This window comes from Pyrus communis, chromosome 4, assembly GCF_963583255.1.
Source record: "Pyrus communis chromosome 4, drPyrComm1.1, whole genome shotgun sequence".
In the NCBI taxonomy this organism is placed as follows: Eukaryota; Viridiplantae; Streptophyta; class Magnoliopsida; order Rosales; family Rosaceae; genus Pyrus; species Pyrus communis.
In genome coordinates, this window is record NC_084806.1 from 25,970,353 (window position 1) to 25,983,326 (window position 12,974).

General features: G+C 34.3%; 1 protein-coding gene across 1 annotated transcript; it reads left to right on the forward strand.

Moving 5' to 3' along the window:
• The first annotated feature begins 1,876 nt into the window (after positions 1–1,876).
• LOC137731754 (probable methyltransferase PMT14) lies at positions 1,877–12,651 on the forward strand. Its single transcript, XM_068470950.1, has 7 exons — positions 1,877–2,135; positions 3,123–3,803; positions 4,182–4,392; positions 4,819–5,101; positions 5,687–6,070; positions 6,335–6,412; positions 12,357–12,651. The coding sequence occupies exons 2-7, from the start codon at positions 3,150–3,152 to the stop codon at positions 12,592–12,594; spliced, it is 1,848 nt and encodes a 615-aa protein (XP_068327051.1). The 5' UTR covers positions 1,877–2,135; positions 3,123–3,149; the 3' UTR covers positions 12,595–12,651.
• The last annotated feature ends 323 nt before the right edge of the window (positions 12,652–12,974 follow it).

Sequence of the window (12,974 nt, forward strand, 5' to 3'; positions counted from 1 at the left end):
CATATTTTTTAATTTGAAAATTCACAAGGAAGATGCGGGTGTACATTGAGATGGTGGCTGTGATGATGATGATCCACCAAGGAAACATGCATAAGGAATCTTTCAGCAAAATGAGGTATTCTAAAATACCTCTGATTTAGTCTCTGAGCTCTCAATCCCTCTTCTTCTCTGTCTCTGCCTGTCTCTAGTAGCCTGTTGGGTTGGATTGGATTGGATTTGTGTTAACACCACAACCACCAAGTTGGTCCTAGGATTTCTATTCGTCTTGAAATTTTCAACATATTTGGGACTAAAACTATATTAACGATTGATTTGAAATTGGGCTTAAAAAATAAATATCCAACATAAATAAAAGTAATTATATTTAATTCGGTTTGGTTTGATTTTTTTCGGTTTGGCTTTTTTTAGGTTTTGGTTTGGCGTTTGGTTCGATTTTTTGGTTTTTGGTTTTTTGAACCCATCCCTACAATAGAGTGGGTTATCTAATCTATCCATATATACAAGTTACAAATCTTGTCTTGCAAAGTGTGACCAATATCTACTAATTCAATCCTATCTCTAAGACCCAATCACATCCAACTCATCAAATGAGCCTTTAGAGACTCTAGTGTTGTAGAAATTCACTTTGCAGTCTTTTAAATCTTGGGTTACATTAGATTGTGCATCTGAATACTCCTCTTCAAAATTACTTGAATAGAAGAAAACAAGAGCTTGTTTGGTAACGACCATTTTATGGATACAAAACAATTGTAAAATGCTTCTGGTATGTTCTTTTAAAAGGATAAATAATGAAAAAACAAAATACAATATTTAGCCTAGCTTGGGAACAACATCATATTGGTATTTCGTTTGTTTTTTAAGGGGTGGATTATGAATCTACAATAGAGTGGATTATCTAAATCTTTATACAGGTTTACAAGTCATGTCTTATTAAACGTAACCAATCTCTGCTAACCCAATCCCTAAGGCTCATCACATCCAACCCACCAAATGAGCCATATGGCTCTTGTGTTGTAGAAATTCACTTTGTTGTCTCTTAAAATCTTAGGTTACATTGGTTTCTGCATTTGAATACTCCTCTTCGAAATTGCTTGTATAAAAGAAAATTAGAGTTTGTTTGGTAACGTCTTGAAAAACTGTTGTTCATGTTATGGAACCAAAACCATTGTAAAATGCTTTTGGTATGTTGTTTTAAAAGAATAAATAATGAAAAACACAAAATATACTATTTAGCCTAGCTTGGGTACAACATCATATTGGTTTTTTGTGTCTTTCAAGAATGACTTCCAAATAAAGTAGAAAACACAAGCATAAGATAAAAATCAGAGTTTAAGGCAAGCCTAATGGAGAAGTCAAACAATAATTGTCTGGTTCAACGACCTACATATGTGATGCAAGGTTCATGTCATCACGATAGTTAGCCACAATTTAAATTATTAAAATTATAAAAATTATTAAAAACTAATTAAAAAATAAAAATTATATATTTTTTTCTATAAATATCTAACCATGTTTTTCCGGTTTACCCTACATTTCAATATTTTCAATACTTTCAACTAATCTTTAATTATTATCTAGAAATAAAAATATAAGTTATTTTTTCATTATTTTATAAAATAAAAAATACTAATATTTAATACGAATTATTTAGCTTTTTAGTTTAAGAGTGGAAATGCACAGTTACTATTCACTACACACTGAAAATTAGATCTATCTTTATCAGTTGTCCTTTTTTTATTTTTATAAAGGGGAAAAGATTAATTAACAGCGCGTGCTCCTGAGAGTAGTGAATTACTCCTCTGTGTCGGCGGATAACTCAACAGGTAATTCCATTTCCACCAGGAGTTGAAGACCAGTCATCAAATTTGTACTCGTATAGAATGCCACTGATTTGCCACCACCTCTCCTCTTCTTCCTCTTCTTCCTAATTATATATAATCTCCTCCAAAATTCTCTCCCACTCTCTCTCTCTCTCTCTCTCTCTCTCTCTCTAGCTTCGGCAGATTCTCTCACTACTCACTAGCATTCACTACCACTGTGGGGGATGCAGAGCGAGAGAGAAGTTCAAATACAATAAACCCATTTGAGAACTCATCTCTCTGCAGCTCTCACACAGCTTTCTCACCAATTTTCAGGTAACCAATTTGATATGTGCTTGCACTTACTTTTTCTGGGGGTCTCTGGAAAAACAGTGTATCTGTTTTTGGCTTAAAAGTTTTCAGATTTAAATTTCGTTGTTTGTTCTTCTTGCATTCATATCCAAAGTTGTTGTCTTTTTTGAGTAAGATCCAAAGTTTTCTTTTAGGTGAAAAGGATTCAAAATTTAAAGATCCAAAAGGTGAGCTCCATTTGAGGCAATAGGTTTAATGATGATGATAGAATTTGTTTACTGATGGGAATTTAATCCTATGACATACTTTGAAACAGCAATGCCTTTAAGTTTAAATTAACTGGTGGAAAATGTATGGGTTTGATCCCACTTATTCGTTACTCCATTTAATCATATTGTGATTGCAAAATGCAAACTCACACTCTTTTCAGCAAATCTAGCTACTGCTGATTTCTGCAAGTCCTTAACTAGTTAACCATAACAATGTATGCATAGTTGCCCTTAGAAACGTACCGTATTTGGGAATCCATCGTCTTTCTCGTGTCTCAAACTTTGTACAGTGGTGCCATCTGGATTTTTTATGCTATCATCCAGGATGTTTTATGTTAATTAACTACTTCTTCGTTCGTATGTGAAGATACACACACACACACACATCTATGTATACACTTGGAATTTGTATTTTCAAGATTGGCTAAATGTAGAATGAGCAACAAGTTATCGTTGTGTAGGTTATTTATACCAAAAGCCTTTCGAATTGAAAGTCTGTTGCATATTGACTACAACTTTAGCTAGAGAAAATTAACGGTACTTACTTCGGATCAAATAGTCGAGTTATTTTTATTAAAATTTTAATGTGCATGCGTATTAGATTCTTCGATAAATAGCTACCTACTTAATACTGTTCATGAATTTGCCCTTCATTACATTTTGGTAGTGCTTGGCTTCAACTTGTCAACCATTGATCATTTACTTCAAATACCTGCCTCCCAATTTTCTATTAATTGTGCAGGTTTGAGGGAGTTATTGCAAGAATATCATGGGCCCCAAGCATAATTCTTCAGGAAACAGAACAAGAAGCACATTATCTATATTTGTTGTGATTTCTCTTTGTTGTTTCTTCTACCTTCTTGGAGCATGGCAAAAGAGCGGTTTTGGAAAAGGAGATAAGATAGCATTTCAAGTTACCAAGCAGAAAGATTGCAATGTCTTTGCTGAGTTGAACTCTGATTTGAACTTTGAAACTCATCACAATGTCGTGGAGATAGTTGAACCTTCTGAACCTAAAGCCAAAGATTTCAAACCTTGTGATGTGAAATATGCTGATTATACCCCTTGTCAAGAACAAGACGGAGCAATGAAATTCCCTAGGGAAAATATGATATACAGGGAAAGACATTGTCCACCAGAAGAGGAAAAATTGCGTTGTCTTATTCCAGCACGGGAAGGGTATATGACTCCATTCCCCTGGCCTAAAGGCCGTGACTATGTCCACTATGCCAATGTACCTTATAAAAGCCTCACGGTTGGGAAAGCTGTACAGAACTGGGTGCAATTTCAGGGAAATGTTTTCAAATTTCCAGGTGGAGGAACAATGTTCCCCCAGGGCGCAGATGCATATATTGATGAACTTGCATCAGTTATTCCGATTGCAGATGGCTCTGTCAGGACAGCATTGGATACCGGTTGTGGAGTATGTTTGTTTTCTAAACTATTTTTGTGCTTTTATTATTGCATATGCATGTCTACATTAATTTTTCCACTCTGCGATTCTATCAATTTGATTCAGTTTGAGCTTTTTACCTTCCTTCAGTCAATCCAAGACTGACGAGAGCATTAGCTTTTCACCCTCCAGAGAATATTGAAGAACCTTTCACTTCCGACCAACCTGTCATTTAAAAAAGCACTATGCATATACTGACTGCAAATGCACATTCAATCAGTGCCTATATACTTGTGACTAGATGATTTATGTGCATGAGCAGTGATCTATAATAGTGTACATGTTCACAGAGAGTCAGTTTTTTCGTTTGGTTGTGGTTCTGTACTAATGAGGCCAAGCATAACCCAGGTTGCAAGTTGGGGTGCATACTTATTGAAGAGAAATGTATTAGCCATGTCCTTTGCACCGCGGGACAATCATGAAGCCCAAGTGCAGTTTGCATTGGAGCGAGGAGTACCTGCTGTTATTGGTGTGCTTGGATCGATTCGTCTTCCATACCCAGCTAGGGCCTTTGATATGGCCCAGTGCTCTCGGTGTTTAATTCCATGGACTGCAAATGGTAAGATCTTGGAGTAACCAACATTAAGCTTGAGCAATCACATTTCATATCTTTTTGTATTATATACTGATAAAATATAGTTGAAATTACAAACTCAAAATAAGATGTAAAAAGTTGGAAAACATATCTAAATTGCTTAGCATTTATACTTGATTTCTATTTGTATAAGCAATTACTGATTTGCAAAGTTAACCATTTTCCTGAAACTCTTACATGTCTGGCAGTTAATTTAGTTACCAACCCTGCTAAATTTCCCCTTCCCAATTCTCTTGTTTGATGAATTCCCCCCAGTTGACTTCTATATAAAAGAGGGATTCTCATTGGAGCTCCATATTCTACTTTGTTTTCCATGTTTTAACATGCAAAAATAGTTTATTTACTGAATATGGTGAAATTTATGATTCAAATATGAATGCCTTCGTGTAGATGGAATGTACCTAAAAGAAGTTGATCGGGTCCTTAGACCTGGTGGATACTGGATATTGTCTGGACCTCCAATTAATTGGAAGACCTACTACAAAACATGGAAGCGGTCTAAGGAGGACGTGCAGGCAGAGCAAAAACAGATTGAAGCACTAGCTGAAAGTCTTTGCTGGGAGAAAAAGTATGAGAAAGGAGATATGGCTATCTGGAAAAAAAAAGTTAATACAAAATCCTGCAGGAGAAAGTCTGTCGATGTATGCCAGACAGAGGATACTGATGATGTCTGGTGTGTCTCCAGGCACTATGGTTGCTCGTGATTTAACTTTGGTATTTCATAACCCATTTTTTTAACCTTGTTTAGTTGTTTTAAATCTTCCCTATTCATGTATATACATAATCTATAGTCATCGATAAGTCAACCTCCCACTAAATTTGAGGTTTGGTCGATCTTCCTGAAGTGGTACAGAATCAGTTAGGGGAAAGAGCCCCATGCCTTTGCAGCAGATGACAGGATAGCGCAAGAAAAACATTTTTGAAAATCTCAAGTTGTATGATATTGGGTAACTTTTGTCCAGCAATTTGGTTTACTTATTTAGGAAAATGCTAAATATAACACAAGTTTTACAAGCAGAAGTAGTTGAATTGGCATGCTGCATATCCCACATTCCCAAATCCTATGTACGGGTGCTCTGCTGCTACACATGTTTGCATTGTTTGGTCTGCTTGTTCAGTATTAGACTGTTAGCCAAAATTCATTGATATAAGCGGAATGATTGTATAACTTAACATTCCATTTGTTAAAGTGAACATTTTTCTCTTTTTTACTTTGTTACAGCCATCCTAATTGTTACTTTTATGTGGTCTGTTCCAGGTACAAGAAAATGGACACATGTGTAACCCCTTCTCCTGAGGTAACCAACGCAAATGAAGTAGCAGTAGGGGAGTTGAAGTTTCCTGCAAGGCTTTATGCAGTCCCTCCTCGAATAGCTAACGGTTTAGTTGTGGGGTTTACAACTGAATCTTACCAAGAGGACAATAAACTTTGGAAAAAGCATGTAAATGTTTACAAAAGAATCAACAGATTGATTGGCACTACAAGATATTGGAATGTGATGGATATGAATGCAGGCCTTGGAGGATTTGCAGCAGCCCTTGAATCACGAAAATTGTGGGTTATGAATGTTGTGCCTACAATTGCTAAGAATACTTTAGGTGTTATTTATGAGAGAGGTCTAATCGGCATATATCATGACTGGTATGTCCTCTCTCTCTCTCTCTCTCTCACACACACACACACACACACACACACACAAACACAAACACACACACACAAACACAAGCACATCAGTGTTTACCGAAGTGTATGAGTGTCCTTCAGGACTCATTAACCTTTATGCTTTTCCTATGAAGACTTTCAGTTTTTCCTCGATTATAATTTACAGTGCTGAGATCTAGGTAGCATATACATATTTTCTAGTTACTAGTCCATGTCATGACCAAAAAAAGAAACTTGTTTCAGGTGTGAAGGCTTTTCTACGTACCCAAGGTCATATGACGTTATTCATGCTAGCGGTGTTTTCAGCTTGTACAAGAACGAGTAAGCCCCATCATCTTCTTCCTGTGTATCTGTGTGCCTATATCATACTTAGTGTTCACACCATTAGATTATTTTATGAGATAGCAATTAAATCATGAGATGCAATTTCTTGTTGTTAAGATTTCTAAAACCTTCATATTTTAGACCTCATTTGTACAAATGTGTATAGTTTGGTGAACATCAAGATGGAACAATCTTTGATTCACTAAATCCAAGAACTCTTTAAGTAATTTTCTGTAGGACTGTTTGAACAATGGTGGATTTTTAGTGATAAAGTGAAAATATACCAAGTTAAGCAATTACGGGCTTCCTTAATGACAGAAAGTTTTTTCATGCATAAATCTAATCTAATATTAATAACAAAAGTAATGTAGTTTACCAATTTTCTCTAACTTACAGTAATACAGTCACTCTTTTCTGTTTTATTCTAAATTGAGATAATTGGTCTTGAACTTCAGTCCCTGAATTGAAAATCCGTAAGTATTAGTCCTTGGAACTGGTCTCATAGTGGTTCAATGGTGCTTTTCCGGTAACTCCTCCTTAAGAACTTCTGTCCCTTATTTTCCATTTACAACCTTTTATCTATATATACACACACACACTAGCCTTTCTGCACGCACTAGCATGCGTGCGAGAGGCATTTTTGCATCACGGGCGCTACGCGCCCCTAAATGTGTATTGTGTTAGTTTTGTTCCATTGTGGTTGTCAATGTATATGCTTTAGAAAGTATGATACCTAGTTTGGAGGTGAGGGATTGTACACTAACCAATCCACCTCTTTTTTTTTTTTTTTTTTTTTTTTTTTTTTTTGTTTTTGTTTTTGCTTGCTAATTATTATGGTGTCTTTTTTAACCATTTCACTCTCATATAAAAAATAAAAAAATATGCTTAATTATTTAATGTTGTATAGAAAATATGAAATGATCAATATATTTTGTAACATGATGATTAGTGGCTGTATTAAAAGGGTGCACAACAACATTTTTTTTATTATGGTGGACAAAAAGGTATTATGGGCAATATTTGGCGTCATTCGAGCAGGTTGGTAGATCATTTGTTCAATGGTTGTGTGAATGGGATAGTTGATGCGGTTAGAGGAGTGAGTACATAATTATGGGTGTGCCATTTTGGGTTGGGACTGAGATGTTCAACATTAGAGCATGAGCCAGGCTACGTAGTTCCAATTGCTTGAGTTGAAGAAAGGTTGATGAGATAATAGTGTTACCGTACAATCATCCCATCATTCCAAAGTGATAATGGTGTTATCGCATGCCATATTGTTATATTGCCACATTTGTTGAATAATTTAGGAGCATATATTCCATCCAATTTGCACATATGTGAGTAATCTCTCATACATTTTTTACTATTTTTTCTTTAAAACAACAACGAAGATAAAATGGGAAAACATATACTATTTATAAATAAAAAAAATATGAAAATATGACATGTAATTTGATTTCTAAATACATATTGACAACCCTTAATGTCCTTAAATCAAAATGTTTCAGATTCATAAGTTTTCAATCAAAGTTAGAGGCTAGGTAGGGATGAACTCCTAATATATGAAGTAAAGCAAAATATAGACAACATGTACATATGTGAACATAGCGCCTACGTGTGAAACCAAAGCCATGCTTGCCACCCACTTGCTTGCACTTGATGCTTTAGATTTTCATGGTTAATTTGCAAGCAATGATGATAAAATAAGAAGTCTAACTATAATGCACAATCCCAACTATAAAGATTGTAAGCAACTTAACCTAAATACCTTTAAGTTTGACAATTTTCTCATGGCAATACTTTTACTCTAGTTACTTGTAGAATACTGAAAGATAAATATATTTGTCAAGTTTGAGGTAACAAATTGTAACCATATTTACAAAATTAAATAATAAGAAATATTACCTTAATCTTGTACTTCAACCTTTGTACTTTGAGACAGGTGTGATGCTTGTAAAACTGACAAAAAATGCAATTTTATTTATATTTGAAAATTGAATGCAATTTGAATTTATAGTATATTTTTGTATGAAAATAAGAGAAGACTTACCGTATTTAGAAAAGTTGTTTGGCCACTGTTAATCTTTTTTCTGCACCCATAAATTGTTTTATTTTATTTTATAATTTGAGATAATTAATTTGTAGAATGATATAGAGAATGCCAGTAAAAATAAATAGGTAAGAAATGGTGTTGTACCTAATTTGTTGGACTTTATTCCAAATACGTATGATCTGAGGAGTTGTTGGAGGTTTTAATTCTTCCACAGCCTTTTTCATGCGCCACCTATATATTGAAGGTATATATAATGTTAGATTTCTTGTAATAAATTTGTATATAATTTAGGATACATACTGCTCATGCTTCTTCTTTTTCCACTCTTTGAGAATCAGTTGGCTTAGATCAGTAGTTTTTACTCCGACAGATATCTCCCAACCAGGTGTAAAAATAGAGACACGTCTGTTTGAGATATTATCAATAGGTTCCTTCTTCATTTTTTGTGGGTATTCTTGTAAATATCCTAAGAATGAAAACAAATAATTTTTAAAATTACCATAGCACACGTATAGCACATTAAGATAATCAAAAGTGAAACTCATAATCTGACCGAAATTTTAAAAAACACACAATGAAGATTTCAAAGGAAGAAGTTAAAGGAACCCATATGAAGCTAAACCTGGATATTCATACAATTACATATTATGCTTACATGAAAATGTGTAAAATGAGTACAACCATGCAGGAAAAAAAGTGAAAAAAAGAACACCTAGATTAATTTCCTTTTTACGCCTAGGGAGAGGGAGTGGGAGAAGAATGGCAAAGCAAAAAAGCGAAAAAATTGAAATAAAGAAGAATGATGACTCGGGTGTTGCTTAATACCCGTTTTATCCTATGTTGGAGTGTGAGAGTCTGTAAAACCAAGCAACAACTGTTGATAGCAGTTATATATATAGATATAGATATATATATATATATATATATCTATATATATAAAGGGAGAATGCCAGTTTGGTGAAGCATTCAGAAATGCCTAAAAAATCCCTTTGTTATCTTCACAATCAAACCTTTAAAAGTTCAAAAAGCTAGGACAAATTGGTAAAAAAAACATAACCGAACAAAAAAACTGTATTGGAAAAGTGTTGCTTGGTTTTACAAAAAAACTGCTATCAACAGTTGTTGCTTGGTTTTACAGACTCTCACACTCCAACGTAGGATAAAACGGGTATTAAGCAACACCCGAGTCATCATTCTTCTTTATTTCAATTTTTTCGCTTTTTTGCTTTGCCATTCTTCTCACACTCCCTCTCCCCAGGCGTAAAAAGGAAATTAATCTAGGTGTTCTTTTTTTCACTTTTTTTCCTGCATGGTTGTACTCATTTTACACATTTTCATGTAAGCATAATATGTAATTGTATGAATATCCAGGTTTAGCTTCATATGGGTTCCTTTAACTTCTTCCTTTGAAATCTTCATTGTGTGTTTTTTAAAATTTCGGTCAGATTATGAGTTTCACTTTTGATTATCTTAATGTGCTATACGTGTGCTATGGTAATTTTAAAAATTATTTGTTTTCATTCTTAGGATATTTACAAGAATACCCACAAAAAATGAAGAAGGAACCTATTGATAATATCTCAAACAGACGTGTCTCTATTTTTACACCTGGTTGGGAGATATCTGTCGGAGTAAAAACTACTGATCTAAACCAACTGATTCTCAAAGAGTGGAAAAAGAAGAAGCATGAGCAGTATGTATCCTAAATTATATACAAATTTGTTACAAGAAATCTAACATTATATATACCTTCAATATATAGGTAGCGCATGAAAAAGGCTGTGGAAGAATTAAAACCTTCACCAACTCCTCAGATCATACGTATTTGGAATAAAGTCCAACAAATTAGGTACAACACCATTTCTTACCTATTTATTTTTACTGGCATTCTCTATATCATTCTACAAATTAATTATCTCAAATTATAAAATAAAATAAAACAATTTATGGGTGCAGAAAAAAAATTAACAGTGGCCAAACAACTTTTCTAAATACGGTAAGTCTTCTCTTATTTTCATACAAAAATATACTATAAATTCAAATTGTATTCAATTTTCAAATATAAATAAAATTGCATTTTTTGTTAGTTTTACAAGCATCACACCCGTCTCAAAGTACAAGATTAAGGTAATATTTCTTATTATTTAATTTTGTAAATATGGTTACAATTTGTTACCTCAAACTTGACAAATATATTTATCTTTCAGTATTCTTCTACAAGTAACTGGAGTAAAAGTATTGCCATGAGAAAATTGTCAAACTTAAAGGTATTTAGGTTAAGTTGCTTACAATCTTTATAGTTGGGATTGTGCATTATAGTTAGACTTCTTATTTTATCATCATTGCTTGCACCATGAAAATCTAAAGCATCAAGTGCAAGCAAGTGGGTGGCAAGCATGGCTTTGGTTTCACACGTAGGCGCTATGTTCATATATGTACATGTTGTCCATATTTTGCTTTGCTTCATATATTAGGAGTTCATCCCTACCTAGCCTCTAACTTTGATTGAAAACTTATGAATCTGAAACATTTTGATTTAAGGACATTAAGGGTTGTCAATATGTATTTAGAAATCAAATTACATGTCATATTTTCATATTTTTTTTATTTATAAATAGTATATGTTTTCCCATTTTATCTTCGTTGTTGTTTTAAAGAAAAAATGTATGAGAGATTACTCACATATGTGCAAATTGGATGGAATATATGCTCCTAAATTATTCAACAAATGTGGCAATATGACAATATGGCATGCGATAACACCATTATCACTTTGGAATGATGGGATGATTGTACGGTAACACCATTATCTCATCAACCTTTCTTCAACTCAAGCAATTGGAACTACGTAGCCTGGCTCATGCTCTAATGTTGAACATCTCAGTCCCAACCCAAAATGGCACACCCATAATTATGTACTCACTCCTCTAACCGCATCAACTATCCCATTCACACAACCATTGAACAAATGATCTGCCAACCTGCTCGAATGACGCCAAATATTGCCCATAATACCTTTTTGTCCACCATAATAAAAAAAATGTTGTTGTGCACCCTTTTAATACAGCCACTAATCATCATGTTACAAAATATATTGATCATTTCATATTTTCTATACAACATTAAATAATTAAGCATATTTTTTTATTTTTTATATGAGAGTGAAATGGTTAAAAAAGACACCATAATAATTAGCAAGCAAAAACAAAAAAAAAAAAAAAAAAAAAAAAGGTGGATTGGTTAGTGTACAATCCCTCACCTCCAAACTTGGTATCATACTTTCTAAAGCATATACATTGACAACCACAATGGAACAAAACTAACACAATACACATTTAGGGGCGCGTAGCGCCCGTGATGCAAAAATGCCTCTCGCACGCACGTTAGTGCATGCAGAGAGGCTAGTATATATATATAAAGTGAGAAGGTAAAAAAGGGGAAACATTCAAAATGGCAAAAAATGCCCCTCCCTAATTAAGAATTTCAAAACAAAACAATTTAATTAATAAGGGTAGAATAGTAAACTACATCATTTTGATGATTACAAACAAAGCACCCACTACTTGGGTGGTTACTTGATAAAATTAATACTAATATTTGACAAGAAAAAATACTAATACATAAACATAATAAATAAAAAGACAATTAGCATACGCTTAGGCGTGTGCTAAGGGGCTAGTTTTGGATAGAAATTTGAACATTTTTACCCAGGAGGACCAATACTCACAGATTTTTAGTTATCGTGAAAGCTCCAATCGAGCCAATGTTCCAATTCTCTTGTAATTTAACAGCTAATTTTGGATAGGGTTCCATTTAAGGTTCCACATTGTTTCATGAAGCATTTAACAATCACTTGTGTGCTGATCATTTATCAAATGGATTAAGCAGGTGCAAACTGGAAGACATCCTTTTGGAGATGGATCGCATTTTGCGGCCAGAAGGGACAGTCATCTTCAGGGATGAAGTTGATGTCCTTAACAAGGTTAGGAAGATTGTCGGGGGCATAAGATGGGATGCCAAAATTATGGATCATGAGGATGGGCCCCTCGTTCCCGAGAAGATATTGGTCGTCGTTAAACAGTACTGGGTTGCCGGCAGTGGAAACAGCACATCCAGTGATGAGTAAAACGGGTGATCATTTGGTTGTGAATAGACAGAATATAGCACAAGGAATGGTAAAAATGCTCTTAGTTGGGGGGGGGGGGGGGGGAGTGGTGTGGGGAGGCTGAAGAGTTGTGAACCACCTTTACGGATGAGTGGTGGTGATGGTAATGATCGATAAACAGCCTTTATTTTTCCTTTCTACTTCGCTTCATTTCACGGGGAAATAAGATTTACGGGGATGTTGAATTGTTAATTTAAGAATGTCATTGAATTTGGAGAGGACAATGGAACAGAATTAATTCATAAAGATTAAAGTTGATGCATTTGAAGGCCCGGCAAAGTCGAGCTTTCTTGGTCATAAAAATTAGAACTCAACCTAACTCAGTCCGAGTTCGACCGGAA